Source organism: Chrysochloris asiatica, unplaced genomic scaffold (genome assembly GCF_000296735.1).
Source record: "Chrysochloris asiatica unplaced genomic scaffold, ChrAsi1.0 scaffold00221, whole genome shotgun sequence".
In the NCBI taxonomy this organism is placed as follows: domain Eukaryota; kingdom Metazoa; phylum Chordata; class Mammalia; order Afrosoricida; family Chrysochloridae; genus Chrysochloris; species Chrysochloris asiatica.
Window position 1 is genome coordinate 1,502,743 of NW_006408739.1, and position 24,768 is coordinate 1,527,510.

The 24,768-nt window shown below is 37.1% G+C and overlaps 1 protein-coding gene across 1 annotated transcript in view; it reads right to left on the bottom strand.

Moving 5' to 3' along the window:
- The window catches only part of LOC102813504 (gephyrin-like), a 750,251-nt gene that overhangs the window by 288,777 nt on the left and 436,706 nt on the right, over positions 1-24,768 (bottom strand). The window contains exon 9 of the mRNA XM_006873064.1: positions 22,744-22,785. Coding sequence (XP_006873126.1) covers positions 22,744-22,785 — 42 coding nt within the window. The remainder of the gene's footprint in view (positions 1-22,743; positions 22,786-24,768) is intronic.

The following is a 24,768-nucleotide window of genomic DNA, read 5'->3' on the forward strand; positions in this document are numbered from 1 at the left end:
ATTAGCAGCAAGCTGGATTTTTATTGACTCTAGGCAATACTGAGTATGGCGTGGATACAATTTCAAAAATAGATCCTCTTATTTTCTTATCCTAAGGCAGACTTAGAAAAAGAATAAGGAAAATTGGTAATATAACTAAAAATATGGCTATGAAAGTCCATATGAATCTAAACTTCATTCAGGAATTCATAGAACATGAATTCAAAAATATCTTTAATGTCTTTCTGAACTCACCCTTGTTCTAGAAGATGAGGGTTTAAGCCCTGCAAACGTGAAAAATAGAACAAGTGATCTATCCTCTAAACACTAAAGCAGAAAGGGAATGAATGAATAGATTGTTTCCTTCCCTTCTTGTTTCGTTTCTCCTCCCCCCTTCCTTTTCTCTTTCCCTTTCTTCTTCTCTCATTCTTCTTCTTCTTCTCAAAATATTGAGAACCAATAAATATACACCTTTCACCCTCAATCCCAATGATTGTGGTGGTGGTGGTTGTATGCTATTGAGTTGGTTTTGATTCATAGCCACCCTCTACAGGGTTTCAAGGCTATAAATCTTTATGGGAGCAGAAAGTCTCATATTTCTTCTACAGAGCAGCTGGTGGATTTGAATCGCTGACCTTGCAGTTGGCAGTCCAAAGTGTAACTCACCACACCACAGAACTCATTAATTCCAAGGAGGTCTATAGCTAGATACGCTCTTTCTTCCATTAGATCCAATATCAGTAAGGAGTACAAGCTACAGAAACTGGATTAATTATTAAACATTATTTGATCCCATACTCAAGAAAAACTGAGCAAGCTACTACTGCTCTTATGTAATGGCATGCCATAATAATTTTCCTATGTATAAGCCACATCCTGCTCTGTTTTATTATCAGACAATATCATTTTCATGTAACATTGCATTTACTGATTGTTCTTCACTTCCTCAAGTTATGAAAGTTAAAAGCACTATGAAAAGTAGATTCATAAATGATGTAAGAACATCTATTTCTAAGCATCAAGGAGCTCTGGTAGCGTAGTGGTTACGAGTCGGGCTGCGAACCTTAAGGTTAGTGGTTAGAAACTACCAGCGGCTCCGCGGGAGAAAGATGAGGCTTTCTACTCCCGTAAAGATTTACACCCTCGGAAATCCTGTACAAGGTCGCTATGGGTCAGAACCGACTCGACGGCACTTAACAACAACAACAAATGTACAACATCAATATAATCCAATACACTGATACTTATTTATGGATATAAATACCCCACTGAAGAACTAAAAATGAATACTGAGATTCCCCTAATTTTGATAATGAGAAGTATGATAAAATGGGCATATCTATGAAATATTCTGGTATTAGATACATGTAACTACACAAGTTGGATTTTTCAAAGCTAATGGAAAGGACAGAGTCCTGGTGTGGCTCTGCAGGCTAATGTGCCAGACTGCAAAGCTGTTTGAACTGCAAGGTCAGCGGTTCAAGCTCATCAGCTGCTCCACAGAAACCCTATAAAGGGTTGCTATGGGTCAGAATCGACTTGACGGTACTTTTACAACAACAATGGAAAGGACATCACTATATATTCTATTTCTAGTGCAGCCTGGTGATGGTTCACTTTGTGGGTCCCCCTTCCTCCCCTTCCCCCACAAAACCCTAATTTTTTTTTTTTTTTTTACATTCTCTAATGTTGAGCTTCTTATTAAAAATGAAACTGATGATCCTGGTGTGGCACTGTGGGTTAATGCGCCAGACTGCAAAGCCGTTTGAACTGCAAGGTTCAAGCTCACCAGCTGTTCCATGAAAACCCTACACAGGGTTGCTATGGGTCAGAATTGACTTGATGGCACTTAACAACAACAATGGAAAGGACATCACCATATATTCTATTTCTAGTGTAGTCTGATGATGGTACACTTTGTGGGACCCCCCAAAACCCTCAATTTTTCTACAATCCTTAATTCTGAGATTCTTATTAAAAATGAAACTGATGAAAATAAATATAAAAATCCTATCTCAGAAGCTGACAAAAGGTAAAATGTTTCTACTTTAAAAATACTTGAATAGGCATATTACAAACACACAGTATTATTAAGACTATCAATATATAGATTAATTTACTTTGGAGAATGATTGCTGTTAGTGTAAAATAGGATTGTAAGCATTTACTTTATAACACAAGTATGGGGCTACAGATACAGTGTAAAGACTATCAATATGATTCAAAAGGATTTCATATGACTAAAAACATACCTTTAAATTAAACGGAATGAACTTTAAAGAAAGGCTTCATAATGTATAATTGCTTACTGTTTAGAAATATTCTGACCTTTAGTATTTATTGGACTGTTCCTCATTTTCAGGGTTTCCTATATATCACCCACATGTATTCTTATTCTTAAATTAAAAATGTATTCTTATTCTTAAATTAAAAACTCAGCAGAGCATTGGAACAGTGATAATCTGTATGCTCCTCTAATTAGTAATATTCACAGGCCATACAAAATTATCAACTTAAAAATTAGTCTGTTATATTTGGTCAAACATTTAATTAACTCACTCCTCATGGGATGCCTGGAACTATGGTTGCCTTGGCAGGGTCAGCCCAAATGATTTCACAGGCCTTACATCACCCATGGACTGGGCGCCCCCTACCCCTGTACAGGGGCACTATGAATTGGAAGCAATTTGATGACACTTAGCAACAACAATACTGATGAGTAGCTTTAATTTCCAGATCAAAAGGCATTTTTCCTAGTAATATTTCAGAACACCACAACCTGAATATATAGATTATGATTTTTAAAACATAGGGAACATTCCAGTTTGTAAATTTTTAAATGAGGTCCCATATCTAAGTTTTGCTACATTCCTTATATGCCTAATATAGTAATATCTAAGTCATACATGATCAATAAATACCTAAGGAGGCTTGGTGACACAGTGGTTAAAATGCTCATGCCCAAACCAAAAGACTGGCAATTTGGATACCCGGACCATTCTCCAGGAGAAAAATGTAAAGATTTACAGTCTTGGACACCCGATGGGTCAATTTACTCTGTACTACAGGGTCGTTATAAATTTAAATCAATTTGATGAGTGTTTTGATTCAGTTATGACATATTGATTGTTGTGTTGTGTGCTATCAAGTTGATTCTGACCCACAGAGACCCTATATAGGGTTTCTGAGAGCGACTGGGGGAGGGTATGAACTGCTGACCTTGTGATTAGCAGTTCAGTGCTTATCCTACAATGCCATACACCAGTGTCAGCAAAACTAAAGCTGTAAACAATGAAATAAAAATAACACAATCATATTAAGTCTCAATTTTCATGTTAGCTCAGGACTTCAATATCCATTACAGACTTTTCAAGTTCAGAGTAAATTTTCTACCTGCATTTTTAGAGCTGACTAAATTTTCATGTAGAAAGCAAAATACATTCTGAAAAATCAAGATCAAATTCTTTAAACTGATACCAATTAAAGCCTCTAGGCAAACAGGTGTTAACACTCTGGGTCTTACCATTTTCTGTAGGCTAAAAGTAGAATCACCAGTTGATGTATTGAATGTTGGTGGAAACATGTGCCAAGTGGCTCTGGTCTAGCTCTACCCAGTGTGATAGATGGCTGATCTCTACAAATTGCTAGAGTGAAGTTTAGAATATTCCTTTGGAAACTTGGGAATGCTTTTTTCCCACTCTAATTTTATGTTGACACTAATAAATGTCATTAAAATAAAATTATGTCATTAATAGTTAACAGAATTAAAAGTTCTATTTGCTATAGTCATTATGGAGTGCTGATGGTGCTGTAGGATAAGCATTGGACTGCTAACCACAAGGACAGCAATTCCAATCCAACAGACTCTCCACAGGAGAAAGATGGAGATTTCTACTCCTGTAAAGATTTATAGCCTCAGAAACCCTATACAGGATTGCTATGTCACCTAATAAAAACTCAATGTTACCTAATAAAAACATAGTCCAATGAATTTGCTTACTCATGAAAATAATTTACATTGTCTGAAATCTCACTAGATCACATTTGCTGAGATACACAGAGGTCTGATTCATCCAATTTTATGGATGGGTCCATTAAGATTGTTGTTGTTGTGTGCTGTGGAGTCAGTTCCAACTCACAGCAACCCTGTACAGCCAAGAAAATCTGATGGAGCAGTTCTACTCTGGAATTCCATGAATTGAAATTGACTGGATAGCAACTAACAAGAACAAACTGGGGCAAAGGGAAATGCAGATCTGGCAGCATAAACCACCTTTTTTGTTCACAATCATATATAAGTTTTACTTTACTCAGCTGGTTCAAACAACCTGTATTTTATTTACAAGATGCATAGCACAGAAGATACTTAGTAAGTGAAATAATGACTCAGAAATAACAACAACAACCCAGCATTCACTCAGAAGAGGCAGCACATGTAGAAAAGTTATTCAAGCATAGCTATACAAACATAAACCCTAGATGTAAACATCCAATTCATAAATTAATTCAGCAAACATTTATCAGTGGTACTGTGGGGAAGTCCTTGTACCATATTACCAGAGTTTCTCCCTACCTTCTTCCACTTTGCTGAGTATTCTAAGGAAAATGTCCTGCTTGAGCTGCCGGAGAGAGCAAAGAGGCTGTTGTTTCCACTGTATTGAGAATTTGGCAAGGTGAGCTATTTAATTCAGTTAGAGATCAAAATTCATTTTCTCAAGAAAAAATGTTGCAAATAGTAGGTAGATTACTACATTAATTGATATATCTATTTTACTACCGACTAACTTAGACTATAGTGTTATTTTAATTTCTTAAGAGATGCATAAACTTTTGAGAAATAATCTGAAAATCAGGTCACCATTTATAAAGTTGTTTTCATGGAAAACTTCTTGTCCCACTTAAAAATTGGAGATTGTCTTTAGCATATGATAAATTGAATTGAAGGACAATATAACATTTATAATAAAAAATAAAAATACTATTATTAGTAGTCATAATTTTCTGAGGGTGTGTATGTGCATAAATAATCCAGACACTAAAAAGGAAAGGGATGATCTAGGGAAAAAGAGACAAAAGAAAAACTGGATAGTCAAGCAGCAGAATGAAAAGGACTACCTTAAAAATATGAGATGTTCCTATACTTCACAGTCAATATGCTTTATAATTATTAGGAAGAAGGAACAAGGCAAGAATGGTACAAATAGGATGATGTTAATTTAGGCAAAGTCAAACTGATAGAGACACTAATAACACTTAATATTTCAGTTCAGTTGTGGCTAACTGACAGATGCAAAATATATTTACCGTGTGAGATAAGAAGCACATGACGTGTTTACAGAAGGTGGTTAACATGAAAAATAACTTCATCTTTGAACTTGTAGTGTTAACAATCAATATTAGAAATAATAATAGTTAATGTTATTGAGTACTTATGCATATCAGTTAATAATGTGAAAAAGGCTGCACTGACATGGTTGAAAACCCAGGACTCTCAGTACTTTAGGGATGGACTAATGCTGCTATTAAAGTCCTGGTGTGACACTGTAGGATACCACTGGACTGCTAACCACAAGGTTGGTGGCTCAAACCCACAGGGGAGGCAGGGGGAAAAGAGGGCCCAGAAATCAAGACTAAACATGAGCTACTTATTGATTCCACCACTCGTCTGTTAGTTTGTCATACTGTGGCAGCTTGTGAGTTGCTGTGATTCTGAAAGCTATGCCAGCAGTATTTTAAATACCAGAAAGCTCACCCATGGTGGACAGGTTTCAGATGAGCTTCCAGATGAAGACAGACTAAGAAGAACCACTAGAAGACAGACTAGGAAGAACAAGAGGCAGTTGTTCAAACAGAACATGGAAACACTGAATGGTTCAAAATTAAGAAAGGTGTATGACAAGTTAAGAAAGGTGTACGACCAGGTTGTATTCTTTCACCATACTTATTCAATCTGTCTGCAGAGCAAATAATCCGAGAAGCTGGGTTATATGAAGAAAAAATGTGGCATCAGGATTGAAAGAAGATTCATTAACAACCTGCGATATGCAGATAATACAACCTTGCTTTCTGAAAGTGAAGAGGGCTTAAAACATTTACTGATGAAGGTCAAAGGTATGGATTACATCTCAATGTAAAGAAAACAAAAGTCCTCACCACTGGACTAATAAACAACATTCTTATCAATGGAGAAAAGATTGAAGTTGTCAAGGATTTCATTCTTCTTGGACCAACTATCAACACTCATGGAAGCAGCAGTCAAGAAATCAAATGACGTATGGCATTAGGCAAATCTGCTGCACAAGACCTTTTTAAGTGTTGAAGAGCAAAGATGTCAGCTTGAGGACCAAGGTGCACCTGACCCAAGCCATGGTATTTTCAGTAACCTCATATGCATGTGAAAAGACCATAGAAGAATTTATACTTTTGAGTTATGGTGTTGGAAGAGAATACTGAAAGTGCCATGGGCTGCCAAAAGAACCAACAGATCCATTTTGGAAGAAATGCAGCCAGAATGCTCCTTGGAGGCCAAGATAGCCAAACTTCGATTCTCAAACTTCGGGCATACTGTCAGGAGGGACCAGTCACTAGAGAAGGATATCATGTTTGGTAAGGTGGAGGGTCAGAGAAAAAGAAGAAGAACCCCAATGAGATGGATTGGCCAACTGGCAGCATCGATGGACTCAGCATCGCAACAGTAGTGAGGTTGGCCCAGGATCAGGCAGTGTTTCGTTCTGCTGTGTATAAGGTCGCTAGGTGTTGGTACTGACTCGATGGCACCTAACAACAACAACAACTTACTGATTGACATCTTATAATTAAAGTCTTGAGGACTTGAAAGATGTGCAATTGAAAAGATGTGCAGGGCATGCCCAGGGCCATAGTTAAGCAACCAAATCCTGGGGCATACAACTAAGGAAGACCACCCATAAAAGCTTCCTTGTGAGATATTTTACAACTTGGACTAGTTTATCCAGTGCCCTGGGCATACATGTTATACATCCCAGAGTAAGTTTTGTCTACTTCTACGAGAGGCATTTGAAGTGAAATCATCTTGCAGAAATTCTGTGCAAACACCTATTCGGTATGTCCCCTCCTAAATGGGCCATTTCCTGGGCATTCCTGCCTATCCCTATGAATAAACATAATATCTTTTCCCTACCTAAAACCTTTAAACCTTTGTTTAGGAGACTGAGGTTGAGTACTGGATTAAGCTTGCAAGCCTCTTTCTTGGAATAAACCTTTGCTCATATGGAAACTCTGCCTCACCTGACTATTCTTCATCAGTAGAAAGCAAGACCTCTCTTTTGAAGTGCAGAGATATAATTGGTACTCCCTGTAACACCAGCTGTTCCTCAGAAACCCTTTACAGAGTTGCTCTGAGTTGGAACTGGCTCTAGGGCATTTAACAACAACGGCTGGTATTATCAGTTACCAAAGTGTCTTCAAGCTGACATCTTTGCTCTTCAACACTTTAAAAAGGTCTTGAGCAGCAGATTTGCCTAATGTAATACGTCATTTGATTTCTTGACTGCTGCTTCCATGAGTGTTGATAGTTGGTCCAAGAAGAATGAAATCCTTGACAACTTGAATCTTTCCTCTGTTGATAAGAATGTTGTTTATTAGTCCAGTGGTGAGGATTTTTGTTTTCTTTACATTGAGATGTAATCCATACCGACGGCTGTGCTCTTTGATCTTCATCAGTAAATGTTTTAAGTCCTCTTCACTTTCAGCAAGCAAGGTTGTATCATGTGCATATCGCAGGTTGTTAATGAGTCTTCCTCCAGTCCTGATGCCACGTTTTCTTCATGGTCAGGAGGGACCAGTCACTGGAGAAGGTGGAGGGTCAGAGAAATAGAGGAAGACCCCCAACGAGATGGATTGGCCAAGTAGCAGCATCGATGGACTCAAGTGTGGCAATAATAGTGAGGTTGGCCCAGGATCGGGCAGTGTTTTCGTTCTGCTGTGCATAATGTTTCTATGAGTCGGTACTGACTCGATGGCACCTAACAACAACAAAATGTCTTGAACTTGATGGATCTTATGTTGAGAAATAAAGCTTATACATTTTATTTTTATCTTTGAATTCTATTTTTCAATGAACTTTTTGAAGTCCCTTTGTACTTTAGAAAACTCTAATAAAAACATGCCTCACACTCTTAAATTTTAAATTCACATGGTAAGCAAAGATTAAAATTAAATAAAAATAAAAACCCATTGCTGCCGAGTTGAATCTGACTGATAGCATCCAAAAGGAGAGAGTAGAACTGACCATAGGGTTTCCAAGGCTGGAATCTTTGTGGGAAAGTCCTGTGTATTGCTGTAGGATAAGCACTAGACTGCATACTGCCACCTTTCTCTGCTAGAATAATTGGTGGGTTTGAATCTGACCATTCAGTTAGCAGTCGAATGCTTAGCCATGGTGGGTGAGGCCTGGGCCTGCGTGGTAAGCATAGAGCTGTTAAAAGACTTCAGTATCCAGAAAAGACAGAAAGAAAAAAAGAGGCAATATTGAGAATTTCCAAAGAAAACAATTTAAATGAAAAATGGCTTTAAGAAGTATTGAAGTACTTAGAATTGAACAAAAAATTACTATTTCTTTCCCAACTCTGGGAAAGAAACAAGCCCTAATGATATGGCATTTATTGTAAATAATGAATTAACTTGTCTTTTATGAATCCAAAGTGGAACATTTTTACAGGCGGCATGAGAAAACAGCCACACAAATAATTTTTTGTGTGTTCTGTGGCTCAGATGAGTTGACCTGGCTGTAAAGAAAATGCTTTTGAAAAAGGAAAAAAAGATTGCCAGAGAAAATGGATAATTCCATTTGCTCAAGTTCATGCCATTCTTTTCTTTGCATATGAATGTTTGTGTAAACATGAAAAAGAAAATACTTATCTGAATCTTTCAGAGTTCTACCAGGATTGGTGTAAACCAAATCTGTCTTTAAATCTTGTAGGTATGAAGCACAAGGGTTTTTAGTATAAGGTATGACCACTAGCTGCTTGTTGTTATTTTTGTTAAGTGCCATTGAGTCAGTTATAGTGACCCTATATAAGGTTTCCTAGGAGCAGCTTGTGAGTTTGAACCTCCGACCTTGTGGTTCAAACCGACCTTGAGGTCAAGTGCTTATCCATGAACTGCTTAGTATCCATTAAGCCTCTGTAATTTAACAAAAGTTTTGTAAGCCATGCACTGGTATTACCTCCCAGATAGAAGAAACCATTGGATTAATAAACAAAGAAGTGACACAGAAAAAATGCTGGTCTGCAGTACATAAAGCCTCAAGAAGGAAAAACAAAAGGCAGTAGTAGCCCGGTGAGAAGTAAAAATGTCACTGATGTCAGGAGTAGCTTTCTTTCACTATTGGATTATTTGTTAAGTGCTGTCGAGTCAATTCTGACTCATAGTGTCCTTGTATAGGGTTTCTGAGGAGCAGCTGGTGAGTTTGACCTTTGATCTTGTGGTTCAAACTGACCTTGAGGTGAAGTGCTTACCCATTTGGATACAGATCAATTAAAAAAAAAAGTCACTGGGAATTTTCATGTTCATCCTTCTTTTCAGTTAAATTCGTCTGCTAATACTCCTTTGTGTCATGGGAGTAGATGAAGAAGCTTTACTCAGAGCCTATTTCCAATTTATTTATTGGTCAATAAGGCTAGATTCTGACTGGCTTACCAATAAACCTCAGCTTACTATCTATCTATCTATCTATCTATCTATCTATCTATCTATTCAGGAGTGATATAAGCAATATATATATATATAGTACTTTAGAAAACTCTAAAGTGGTAGTGGTGGTGGTGGTTATGTGCCATGGAGTTGGTTCTGACAATTAGAGACCCTGTGTAGGGTTTCTGAGGCTGTAAATCTTTATGGAAGCAGGAAGCCTCATCTTTCTCCTGCAGAACCACTGGTAGTTTTGAACTGCTTACCTTGCGGTTAGCAGACCAATTCGTAACCATTATGCTACCAGAGCTCCTTATATATTTTATATATAGGTTTTGTTGTTGTTTTTTCCTGACTGTATAGCACTTCTGAATTCCCACCTGAATTTATGAGAGCATGATTTTTTTGTAGATAATTAGTTACCAGTGATTTTTAAAGCAGGATGCTGGGAAAAGTGATTGGAGTCACAGAGAACAAAGCTGCACTGATCTCAGGTAAACTATACAGTTTGAGATTCTTTTCCATTCCATTGGAACCAGTATCAAAGAAGAATTAGCACTGCAGAGGCTGAACTACCAAACGTACTTGTTTGATATTGTGTCAAAGTTCATGAAAAATTGAGCTAGCAACCCCTGTTCTCCGACAAATTTGGTGCTTTAGGATAAGCATTAGACTGCTAACTCTTATTTACTGAATGAAATATCATAGTATAGTGTAAGAACAGCCAGACAATGTAAATGTAAAACACCTGTAAGCATTGACCTAGATTTGGGAAATTAAAAAAAAAAAAAAAAAGTAAATATCTGGAATATGTGACACTAACATATAATGGAATATTTGAGATGAGGTTCTAATTCATGATCCAATCAACATATACATCATATACATATTAAATGCTTATTATATGTTGGATGGGGGAAGGGAACAAAAGCCAAAAGAAGTTAATGTCTCTACCCAACCAAATTTTATACATTATTATGCAATTAAGGCAAAATTAAATGTTATTCATCCAACATACATTTACTAAATACTTACTGTTTACCTGAAGCTGATCTAGCCTGTGAATTATCAATCAAGAAAAAATAAAACAAAGCACACCAAAACCCAACCAAACTAGTAAGATAGCACCTGCTCTTTAGGAGTTCACAACACGATAAAAGAAGACAGTCAAGTAAACATAGTTATAGCAAACCATGATAAGAGAAGTTAGTTCGTACAAATTAAAGAGTGCAAGCGAGAAATGCTCCTAACTCAGTCTCTTTTTTAAGATGGAGTGGTTATCAGGAAAGGCTTCCTGGAACTCAGATATATGAATATTTTTAAAGGACATTTATGAAAAAAAAAAGGGCAAGTTGAATTCAGAGATTTGAGAAAATCTGGCAGTTGGAAAATAATGGTAAATAATTCCTGGTATGGCAGTATGGGTTACTATGCTGAACTATAGGTCACTTTGAATCATAAGGTCAGTAGTTCACTAGCTACTCCTTGGAAACCCTATATAGGGTCGCTATGAGTCAGAACCGACTCCACAGCACTTAACAACAGTGGTGGTGATGAGACTTTGTCTCATTTACTTGGACATCTTATCAGGAGGGACCAGTCCCTGAAAGAACACCATACTTGGAAAAATAGAGGTCAGCAAAACAGAGGAAGAGCCTCAATGAGACACATTAACACAGTGGGTGCAACAAATAGGCTCAAACATGGCAATTATCATAGGATGGCACAGGACAAGACAGTGTTTTGTTTTATTGGACACTGGGCTGCTATGAGTCAGCACCTAATAACACCATGGTGGAAGAATTTTTGCTATGATAGGGAGTGGAAAGAAATCATCTGCTTAACAAAACGAAAATGGATTAGAGATATTTATGGAGTAAGTGATAAGGGCAGTGCAGTCTAGTAGTCCAGATGAGAAACCCAGCTAAATCACAGAAGGCAGTTCTGGAGGTAAGAGTATGGACTAAAGCGATACAAAAGAGGCAGAATCTATTGGACTTAGGTATTGATAAATCTTGTGGGAATTAGGATAAGATAACCTACAGGTTGCTAGTCTGAGTAATATACTGAAGGAAGAAGTCCAAGGTATATTGAAGGCACTGTCAAAGAACATGACACTGGGTACTGATGGACCATAAATTGAAATCTTTCAACAAACTGATGCAGCACTGGAAGCACTCACTTGTCTATGCCAAGAAATTTGAAAGACAGCTACCTGGCCAACTGACTGAAAGAGATTCATACTTTTGCCCATTTCAAAGAGAGGTGACCCAAGGGAATGTGGAAATCATAGGCCAATATCATTAATATCGCATGCAAGTAAAATTTTGCTAAAGATAATACACGAACAGCTGCAACAATTTATTCACAGAGAACTTCTGAAGGTTCAAGATGGATTCAGAACAGGATGTAGAATGAAGAATATCATTGCTGACATCACATGGATCTTGGCTGAAAGCAGAGAATGCCAGAAAGATGTTTACCTGTGCTTTACTGACTATGCAAAGGCTTTCAATTATGTGGCTCCTGACAAACTATGGATAACATTGTGGACAATGAGTATTCCAGAACACTTCATTATGCTCTTGAGGAACCTGTATATTGACCAAGAGGCAGTTATTTGAGTAGAACAAAGGAACACTGAATGGTTTAAAATTAGGAAAGGTGTGTGCCAGGGTTGTATTCTTCCACCATACTTATTCAATCTGTATACTGAATAAATAATCTGAGAAGCTGGATTATATGAAGAAAAACATAGCATCAGGATTGGAGGAAGACTCATTAACAACCTGCAATATGCAGATTGCTAAAAAGTGAAGAGGACTTAAAATACTTACTAATCAAAACCAAAGACCACAACCTTCTGTATGGGTTGCACTTCAACATAAGGAAAACAAAATACCTTACCACTTGACCAATAAACAATATCCATATAAATGGAGAAAAGATTGAAGTTATCAAAGACTTCATTTGCTCAGATCAACCATCAACACTCTTAGAAGCAGCAGTAAAGAACTCAAACAACATACTGCATTAGGCAACTCTGCTGCACAATATCTCTTGTGTTGAAGAGCAAAGATGTCAGTTTGAGGACTAATGTGCGTCTGACCCAAGCCACGGTATTTTCAATAACTTCATATACATGCTAAAGTTAGACAGCGAATAAGGAAGACCATAGAAGAATTGATACATTTGAGCTATGGTGTTGGAGGAGAATATTAAAAGTATCATGGACTGCCAAAAGAACTAACAAATCTGTGCTGGAAAAAAGTATGGCCAGAATGCTTCTTGGAAGCCAGGATGGCCAGATTTTGTCTCTCATACTTCGGATATATTATCAGGAGAGACCAGTCCATGCAAAAGGATATCTATATATCATGTTTGGTAAATGGAGGGTCGGAGAAAAAGAGGAAGACTCCAAATGAGATAGACTAGCACAATGGCAGCAGCAATAGGCTCATATGTAGCAATGACTGTGAGGTTGGCACAGGACTGGGCAGTATTTTGTCCAGCTGTGCATAGGGTCACTATGAGTCGGTACTGACTTGATGGCACCTAACAGCAACAACAACAGTCTGAGTAATTGGGTAATAACATATACTGAAGTAGTGGATAAAAGAACAAATTTAGGGCTGTTATGTTTGAGGTATTAGTAATTTAGGAGAGAAATGTGGTCTAGACATAGGCGTTGATGCCAAGATAATTACTATATATACAAGGTCACTCTAAGTCAGAATCTACTAACACCACTTAGCAACAATATAGTAGTATGAGTCCTGATGTATGCTGTAGGATAAATACTGGACTGCTAACTGCAAGGTTGGTGGTTCAAACCCACCAGTCACTCCTTGGAAATAGGGTGGCTCTGAGTCAGAACAGACTTCACAACACTTAACAACAATATAGTGGTAACAGACATGACGCACCTGGAAAAGTTCTTAACAAAAGTAAAAGCTATATGAGTAAAAGTAATAATGATGATGATAATGATCCTAACAATAATAAAACAATGGTTGATCGTGAGATCACTCAGAAGTATACAGAACATCAGTCTCCAATATAAAACTTTTTATGATGATTAAAATGTTCTATATCTGCACTAATATAGTAGTCATCAGAAACGTGTGGCCACTGAGACTTTAAATGTGGCTACTGCAACCAAGAAACTGAGTTTAAAATTTAATTGCATTTGAATTTGAGTCAGTTTAAAAGCCACATGTGGATACTAGTTACTGTACTGTACTGTGCAGCATACAGTGAGAAATGAACAAAGGAATTCCATAACTGAATCAAGTCAATCAACGGTATGCAAAAGATAGACAAATAGCCAGATTGGTAGGAGAAAACCAATAGAGGATACTATTGTTTCTAAGTACAATGGAAAGTCCCTTGAGGGAATGATTAGGGTGAACAGGCGTTAGTAATGGAGGCTTTCTAGAGGATGGGCTTGACCTAGGAAATGCAGGAAGACATTTCAGGCAGACAGACTAGCACATATAATGGCCAGGAAGAGATAAGGAACATAATATGAAAAGAATGTTCACCTTGACTAGAGTGACATGCTTGTGATTAGGTGACCATTCATTATGGCTTGCTAGAGGCAGAGGGGACTCAAGATGCAGGGCTTAATAGTTTTAAAACAAGCAGAGTATGGAGGTGAGAGAGAGATTTTCAGTGTTAATAACTGGAAAGTCCTGGACAAACTGGGAAGAACTTGTTACTAGGAAACATTAGATATGTTATTATTAGGTATTGCATTGGGTAATCTGCTGCACAAGACCTCTTTACAGTGTTGAAGAGCAAAAAGATGTCAGTTTGAGAATTAAGGTGCCTCTGACCCAAGCCATGGTATTTTCAATAACCTCATATGCATGAATAAGAGAGAGTGAATAAGGAAGACTGTAGAAGAATTGATACATTTGAGCTATGGTGTTGGAGGAGAGTATTAAAAGTACCATGGACTACCGGAAGAACAAACAAATCTGTGTTGGAAAAAGTATGGCCAGAATGTTTTTTGGAAGCCAGGATGGCCAGACTTCATCTCTCATACTTCAGACATGCTTTCAGGCTGGACCAGTAATGGAGAAGGACATCATGCTTGGAAAAGTGGAAGGTCACAGAAAAGAAGGAAGGCCCCCAAAGAGATGGACTGGCACAGCAATGAGCTCAAGTTTAACAAGGATAGTGAGGATGATGCAGGACAGGATAGTCTTTTGTTCTGTTGTGTATAAGTTCACTATGAATAGGCACTGACAGGTGATGCAGTGTGTTAAGCACTGAATTGCTGTCGAGAAGGTCAGCAGTTAGAATCCACCATCTGCTCCAAAGGACAAAGATGAGGCTATCTGCTCCTGTAAAGATTAGTCTCAGAAATCCTCTATAATAGTTTTACTCTAGCCTATAGGGTCGTTCTGAGTTGGAATCAATTTGACGGCAGTGGATTTGTCATTTAGATTATCCTTGTAGAAGAGGAAAGACTGACTATACACAGGGAATCCAATTACTTTGCTACTATAGTAATCCAGGAGTACTGGTTTGGCGCTGTGGGTTAATGTGCCAGACTGCATAGTTGGTTTGAATCACAAGGTTGGCAGTTTAAGCTCACCAGCGGCTCCTTGGAAATCCTATACAGGGTAGCTGTGGATTGGAACCAACTCAACGGAACTTAACAACAACAACAATAGTAATCCTGGTCTGAGGGCAGTAGGGCTAAAGCATAGATGTTCTAAAGGGAAAGAAACTACTCCATTATTTAATATTTACTAAGTGACAGATACTATATTAGGTACCCTGGCAGCACAGTGGGTTACATGTTGGACTGTTAAACACAAGGTCAGAAGTTCAAGTCCATCAGCCACTGCAAGGGAGAAAGATGAGGCTTTCTACTCCCGTAAACATTTACAACCTCAGAAGCCCTATACGGGGTCATTATGAGTCAGAATCGATTCGATGACACATCACCACCAGGCACTATACTAGATTTAACATAAATGATATATATATATTCTCTCAAAACCTACATGTGGAAACTTCATGAACTTTAGAAAAGTTAATCTACTTATTGGTTCATTCACTTAGTCACAATTTTCCAATTATTTTTTGAGTGCCTTTTCTGTGACATGCCAAGTTCATTATTTGTCTTCCCAGTGCCAGGCTTTGAAAGTAGATCTGGCTACAAAGCTTATTTTACATGTTAGAAGTATGAACTAAAAAGAGATGATTCAGAGGAAGAAGTAACAAAACTGGCAAAATTTAATGACACACTGGATGTCAAAGATGAAAGAAAAGGAAGAGGAAAAAATGACTACACCTATTCCTCACCTAATGATGGGTTGGATTTCAAAGATTATGTGAAAATCTGCATTATGCAAAAATGGAGGACATTTCCTCTATTTATAGAACATCAGTTGTTCCATTTTTTTTTACTGTAGAAAAATAACATTTAAGATTTACTGATGTGCTCATTGCTGTGTGGAGTTCAGTTATTTACCATTCCTCTGCAGAAGAGGAAGATGGGAGAAGACAAAGCTGGATAAAGCCAGGAGCTCTGGAAGTGTAGCGGTTACGAAGCGGGCTGCGAACCGCAAGGTCAGCAGTTCGAAATTACCAGCTGTTCCATGGGAGAAAGATGAGGCTTTCTGTTCCCGTAAAGATTTACAGCCTCGGAAACCCTGTATAAGGTCACTATGAGTCAGAACCGACGCCACAGCACATAATAACATTACTGTAGGGCCCATGGCTTAACCATCCTTGTAAGGCCAGTGTTCACAATTTTGGAGTCTGATCCACATCCTGGGACTGATAAGGGGACTTTCTAAGAGGATGCTGGGAGGCTAGTTGTGCACACTCATCCCCCAGGCAGTCTTCAGACCCAGTTCTGGTCACTTTGGAATGTCATTAAATTAGTATGCATTGCTTCCAAACACTGAGTCCAATGCCTCTTTTGTTTCCGACTTCCTTCCCTCTCCCCTCTAAGGTGTTTTTGAACTGTAGGGTCTCAGGATGCAGAGGAGCTAGGAACCCAGAACAGGTACCCTGTGGCTCCTTGCTGCCTGCACATCCATTGGGAAGCCATGACCAAAGAGAACAGCCCAGCAGCAGCCTTCTCTGGCAGGAGGGATCATCCAGTAGTAGATCTGTTGCTATTGTCATAAATGCAAGATTTATACAGAGCAGGTGTAGATTTCTGTATTGGAAAACTTAAAGAACATGACCTCTGATAGTGTAGCGTTTTTGTGTTGTGTGTGAGTGCATGTGTGCATCAGAGAAGGGTAGGTCTGGGCACACTGAATATGAGAGAGACTACAAAAAGACATTCAGACAAGGAGCTGGAACTAAAACTAAGAGTATGGGTGAAATACGTCATTTTTGTGCATGTTATAGCACACCATCATTTATTTGGGCTGATTATCCATATTTCTAATGAATCTATTTATTTTGTTTGTAAATTCTCTGTAAGAAAAATTATAACATTCTGACAGCAAACTAATCTATATTTCTATGAAACTGGATTTCCACTTACTTGTTTTAAGGACTCTCTTCCTAGTTCCACGAAGGAAAAGGATATAGTCTATTTCTCTGAAATAGTATGTGCATGTTTGTGTATAAAATATATACATATAAGTTATGGATGTACTTTAGAGAAATGAGAGAGAATATATATTTTTTCTCTCTAAAATATATGCACAACGTATTTTAGTTCTAATGTATCTAGCTAAAAAACTTTCTAAACTTGCTCTTCATCTTAACATTTAAATTTAAAAAATTTAATCTTAAATTTTAAAATTCTCATTCCTTATTTTCACTGATGATCTCTTTTGTATTTCAAATGCTCATGGTATATAGGTGCTATATGAAGACAGGAGGAATTCATTAGTAGCAACTAAAATAGTGTTTTTAAAATGCTTACACAATCTTTTTATTATGGAAATTAAAAACTATAGAGGCCCTAGTAAACTTCGTTTCAATAATCACCAATCAATTCTTTTAATTTCTTTTTCAAGAATGTTTTGATGAGATAGATTTATTAAATATCCTAAAGAGAAAGCCATGTCTCCCCCCGTCACCCAAATATACCACAATAAATTTATGGCTTGTTGTTGTTAAGTGCCGTGGAGTTGGTTCCGACTCATAGCAACCCTGTACAGGGTTTCTGAGGCTGTAAATCTTCACGGCAGCAGAAAGCCTCATCTTTCTCCCGTGGAACAGCTGGTAGTTTCGAACTGCTGACCTTGCGATTCACAGCCTGATTTGAAACTACTGCGCTACCAGAGCTCACTTATTTTGATATGATCAAACAAAGAAAGGCATGTTTTTCTCATTTTGTACAAATCAACTTGTATACTCCCATTTCTTTCTAAAAATTCAAAAGTGAGGAGAAGTCAAGAAACTTTGATAGTTTTAATAGATTTCTTTATGGGATCTCCAAGTTTCCTGATGACTGCACACAAATAGCATGGAAAACTTTCAAACAAGGGTTAAAGACATAGACAACTGTATTAAAATAAATCAAATCAATGATTTAAAATTTTGTAAGTGAACTTTTGTAAAGTGGAAAATCCTAGGTGATTACTTCACAATATAGAATCTTTATAACTAATTTGTGGTGCTTAAAACATGTTTTCTTTTTAGACATGAAATACTGCATTATTTAAAGTTTGAGTTCTTCATTTCCTTTATTGCTCTCCTCCCTCCCTTGATAATGTAGATTATCAAATACTATCTGCAATTCAACAGAAACTGTTTATGAAAAAGTTTATGAAAGTTCTAAACTGTCAAAGTCAAAGTAACTGTTTGTTGGGTAGTGGTCTAACAGCTAATAAAGAACAGCTATTTCGTATGCTGCAACTTAAATATGCTATCTTCTCTTTAGCTTAAGATTCTCTAGCACTCAATAAAATACAATTTCAAACAATCTAAATCAAACTCATTACCTGGAAATCTAAGATATTAAAGATAAGCCTTTACAGGGTTTGCTTTGGACCAGTAAAAACATTTAAACTTGGAACTGTATTATTAAACATTTTTGGTTTAGATACTGTGTTATCTTAAAATATTTATGTCTAGTATATACTCTAGCTGTTAAATAGGTTGAAAAAGTATAAGAGTGTTGTTGCAGACCGTGTAAGACTAATCAGAGGTTCGAGGCCCGCTAGGGCCGAGTGTAGCAAATGAGGCCACTGGCAGTTAATGGCAAATTGCTTTCATATTAATATTCAGGTATATATATTAAATTAATACACGGAACCTTTGAAAATCCACAGATAAATGTGATATTTTCCTAAAGCCAAGACTAAAGGTTGCAAGGTTAAACATTTCTCCAAAGGATTAACTAAAAATATCTTAGCTACTTCACAGCTCTTTGTTCCATAGACAAAGAACCCATCCTCCCTAATCCTTTTCCAGGTGCAGCCCATTCACCTGGGCGTCTGGAGTCCTCCTGCAGACCTGGCTCAGGAAGCCAAAGCAGCAGGACTCTGCCCAAGCTTTTGTCTTTAACTCTCACCTTCCCCCAACTATGCTCAGGGGCTATAGATATGTTAATTGGGCCTGAGAATCCAAGTTGCTGGCCTGGGATTCGAACCAGGGAAGTACTATGTAAAGTTACCTGAATGTCTGGAAAAGTACTGATGTTAGCTGTACCTTGCCTAAGTCCCTCCCAGCTTGGTGTGAAACTCCTCCCCTGAATAAAGCAGAGGCCCGGGCCTCCCCAGGTGGCATTACTGGTTGGCAGGCATGGAGTAAAGATTGCGGTGCATTACGGGTTGGAAGGCATGCAGTAAAGATTGCAGGGCAGTGAGTTGCTGCCTGCAGAGGCCACGATGCCTGTAGTCCCAAGCCTGCCTATCAGTGATGTATCCACCCTGGCTTTGGGGTGCCTCTTTGTCTCTCTCTTTGTCTCCTTTGTCTCTTTCTGTGTATTCTTGATATATATGAGTCGCCGTCAGGTATCCTCTCCTCGTGAACTGAACCCCAATGTCGAGGCGGGTCCCCGACAGAGTGTTATCTCTATTTAGAGAGAGTACTAATTCTGGTTTGGGTTTGAACTGAGGGATTCTGAAGCAATATTTTTAAGGGATTAAAAAAAACCCAAAACATTGCTGAACAAAGTTGAAAATAGGTTAGAAATTTGGAAGGTGAGTTCCTCCCTTTTATTACATAGCTTAAGGGGATGACAACAGTGTACAATCTGAGGCACTGATCTTATTATTTTCAAGATATTTTAAGACTCCAAATGTGAAGCCAATTCCAAAGGTCAAGAAATAATCAGCAGAATATAATTATATTTAAATAAGTTACATCCATTATTATAATTATAAGAAAACAATGGTTGTGTCTTTAACATACAGTAGGTGATCAACTGGTATTTATTGAATGCCTAATAAGAGAAATATAGCAATAATAAACTACACAGAAGTATGCCTTTCTAATTTTTCTTGGAATTAAAAATTTTCATCTAATTAATACATGCTGAAATCAAACCAAACTTCTAGTCCTCAAATCAGGTTTGACTCATAGTAACCATATAGGACTGAGTACTTACTGAGAACTGTCCCCAAGGCTTTCCAAGACTGTCATTTTTAAGGAAGCAGACTACCACATCTTTCTCCCACCAAGTGGGCTGGTGGGTTTTCAGTTATATCCTTCCATAAGATATAATCCAAAACTATATAATCAGTCAGAACAAGGTAAATATATACTGTGAAAATACAAGGCTACTGCATGCCAAGACACAAAGTTGATGACTTTTAATTACTCCTGAAAGGAGAAAGTATAATACTTAAGAAAGAACAAATTTTCTGCTACTCACTTGCCAGTTTTATGACTTGGGCAAGATATCTAACTTCTTTGAGTCATAGTTTAATCACCTCTAAAATAAGAATGACAGTATATCTCCAGACAGGGTTGTGGTCAAGATTAATTGATATAGGATAAATGAAATATCAAATACAGCTTGTCACACTGTAATATATTGCAAGTTTTACAAATGGAGTAACATTTGCTGAGTATTATTACCAGGTGCAGTTATAAACAATATTGTTCTTGAGTAACTCATGGATAGATTTTAGCAAGGATTATCTTATCATCTTATGAATTCCACAGAAGGCACACAATTGGTAAAACCAGTATGTTACATTAGCACTAAGAGAATTTACTTCAAGAGCAAAGGTTAACTGAAGATGATGTAACTGTTTGAAAAAGAAGAGACTGAACCATGGAAAGTTTGATTGCCTCCATAGTGATGCTGCAAAATAAATAATGCACTTAACAGTAGTCTTATCAAAAGCTTTCCACATGAAAAATGGAAACATGAGGACATTTAAAAAAATTATTAAGGCTTATAGTCTCAAATTTTGTAGAACAGACATTTATCAATTCAAGATTAAGTACAAAACAATTATAGAAGGTTATTTATATCCTGAGGATATCATGAATATTAGATTCCCTAAAGATTTTTTTCACTTGTTGTTATAGAATCATTCATTAAACATATACACCACCTCTGGAATCCACAGAGATGTGGTATCGACAGGAAGAGGGAAACCCTAGCACAGTGACAAAAAAGAAAAACATACTTTATGACAAATTAAGAAAGCCTGTGTGTCACAATGAAAAACAAACCCAGATGAAGTTCACTTTAAGAGCTGAGTGCCATGGAGCAAATGCCACAGCATACACAATCCCCTCCCAAAACGCCACTTCCACATTCCAACCTGAGAACCCTCCTGTATACATGCTGTCACAGAGAAAGTAATACCCTGATGGATGCTGTAGGCTGTGATTGGAGATGATGCCAATGGTAGACTTCTTACACACTCTCATGGAAAATGGAGAATTGCCTGGATGAAGTGGCAGAAAGAAATGGGTTATATATATTTTTTTCACATTGGAATCATCATCCTGGGGCATTAGGAAGTGACCTATGTAAAATGTGTTGATGAGACAATATCAACCTTCTCTTTCAAGAGTCTTTGTTGATATCATAAGTAACTCATTTGCTTTTCATTACTTTGCTTCTCTCTAAAATATATGTTTCAAGAAGAAATTAATTCTCTACAAAATTAGTATTAAGAGAAAAAAAGCTGGGACAGCTACAACTTACAAAGGAACAAAAATTAAACATCATTTTAATTCTACTGACTCAATAAATTCAACTTTTGAAGCTATAAGTTTAGGCATGCTATTCCTTTCAGAGAATTTTCTTAATTTTTTTTTAGTCAAAAGATGATATACTATCTGTGGTTCTACAGTATTTTACATAGTGTCATCTTTCTGGCTTTTTTTGTTTTGTTTTTGCATGACATTCTGATATAACATTTTTGCTCTGATTTGAACTGGCAATACTGACCTGCATATGCTAACTATCGTTGCTTGTACAAAGTAAATATATGCAGAAATATGCTAAACGTCTGTAAGGTAAAATAATAAGATCATGAAATCCATAGACTATTCACATGCTTTTATTTACTAATCATCTTTTGAGGTACATATATTCTTTTCCTTTAGCTACTCAACAGTGTTCCTGCTTTGGAATGTGGACTTACAAGACATTCAAAGCCTGTTGATCATATTTTGGTGAATCTGCTTTATAGATAACAAGAAAACCCATTTATGCTATGGTTTCACACAGTTAAAACTCCTTAAAAAAGGCAAAGGATTGATTGATAGGATTGGCACTGATTTAATGCATATCTTTAGCTATCAAAGACAGATACATATAGGTCTGCAAACAGTAGTCTTTGTTCAATATCAAATTAAAACAGTAATCTTTGTTTAATGTAAAATTACCTAGTTGAGAGGAATCTTTACAGAATAAATGGGTGGTGATGATCAATTAGGCTCTCTGGGCTTTCTGGGGCCTTGGCCATTAGAATGTGATAAAGTCATTATACAAAAGTTACCTGGTATAAATACAGTATAAAAACATAGTACTTTCCCCCTAACAGGTGACTCTTCCCCTTTGGTACCCTCATCCCTTTCAGCCAAGTGCAAAGTGCAAGGCAAAATAAATTAAGGCAAAAGGAAAATAAAATAAGAAAAATGGTGAGGGCGAGCATGTTGTTGATCATGTAAGAAAACACGTGCAAAGTATACCTCAGATACACTATAGGTAGATGAGCACGAGGGAAGCCGAGCCTGGTTTTGCAGTGGGGAAAAGAAAACACTGTTAAAGAGGAAATGATCGCATAGTAAGGGTCTCAGAAGTTTAAATGGCTCCATCACCAACACATTGCCAGATAATAAAACAGCCTTACAAGCAGACACTTGAGTTGGAAAGCATCCCAAGGCTCAAGCTATTTGAAGGAGAACCTTGTGGTTGAAAAAGAAAACAAACAAACAAAAAACCTGGCTTAAACAGAAAAGAATCCATGACTGAGATGACTCCTCCAGTGACCAGAATCTGGTATGATCTTGCTGAGAATATGTTCATTTGAAGAAAAAAGCAGCAAGCTGGATATTTTTTCCTATAGTGCCATACTTATCTTCATTGACTTAACACACTAGCAAACCACATCTGAGGCTAATTACAGGATGGTTCTACAGTTACCGTATACCTTCATATTATTCTCTTCATAGGGTCAAAGCCAGCTCAGGATCTGTTATCCTATTACTACTGTACTATACCAAGCACAGTATATCTCCTGTACAAGATATAAAAACATAAATAGAAAATTCTTCTAAACAGACGTATCTCTTATTAGCATTTTCAAATAGCTATTGTATACTTTAAACTGTGTTTAATCTTTATGATTGTGAACTCCTAATTTTTTGACCAGTTCTGCTATGTTCAATTTTGTGGCCTGTTCTTCCATTGGTGGTGGTGGCGGTTATATGCTGTGGAGTCGGCTCCAACTCATAGTGACCCTGTACAAGGTTTCGGAGGCTGTAAATCTTTATGGGAACAGAAAGCCTCATCTTTCGTCCATGGAACAGCTGGTAGTTTCAAACTGCTGACCTTAAGGATCGTAGCCAGATTTGTAACCACTATTGTCATGTAAGCTAAAACGAGTTAGCTTACATATGTAGTCTCTAGCTACCAACTGTACATGAAGTTCCAAAATACAAAGTTAGAGCAGGGGGAATAAATGTATAGAATAAGATGAGAAAGCAGAGTATCAGAAATGACCTTACTACCTGATTTTATTATTTCTAGTACCTAGTATGATGTTGTTGTTGTTGTTATGTGCTGTGGAGTTGGCTCCGACTCATAGCGACCCTGTACATGGTTTCCGAGGCTGTAAATCTTTATGGGAGCAGAAAGCTTCATCTTTTTCCCGTGGAGCAGCTGGTAGTTTCGAACTGCTGACCTTGCGGTTCGCAGCTCGATTCATAATCAGTAGGATGTAGTAGGTACTTAATTAGTGTTTACTGAATGAATGAATATATAAACTCTTTTCTCCTATCCTTAACTGTGTCAAATATTATTCAGCAAGTCTTAAGCTTACTTGGTACTTTTCTGAAGTTATAAAATCTGTATCAAGCAATATAAAAGCAATCTAAAGAAAGATTTCTGATAGGAAAAAGTATCATTTTCACTTAATGGGTAACTTTGAGGTAGTTTCTAAAATATGACCAGTTCTTTAAATATTAAAAAAAAAAAAAATTCAGAATTTTCAGCTATATACACATACAAAAAAATTTTCTTGGCAATGCTTATTCTCTATGTATAACTATACCCATAAAATAGAAAAAAATTTGTCTTTCAAAATAGTTTGAGAGCCTTGTCATTTTTTTGCATCTGTTTTCCATTAATAAGGATATTTACTTGTCAAGGAGATATTTTATCAGTACTTTATTTTTGTCTAAAAGTCAATTCTGAGATGGGCAACGAAAGTGTTACAAATGCATCACTTTCACTCCAAATGATGTCTTAGGCTAATTTAGGTTAAGATTCTTTTTGTATTTTAGCACAGAAGTAGATAGATTTCTGTTACTTTTCAGTCGAACTGAAGCCCCAGAATTTTATTAACTTTTTATTTTAAGGGGGAAAGTTTTTAATAAAGTGAAAGATGGTAAAATTAGCCCATTTTTCAAAGAGGTAATCCTAAAATTAATTTACTGTATTCTTCATTACTATTGTTATCTGATATCATCTGCCAATGTGAGTATTTACTTATT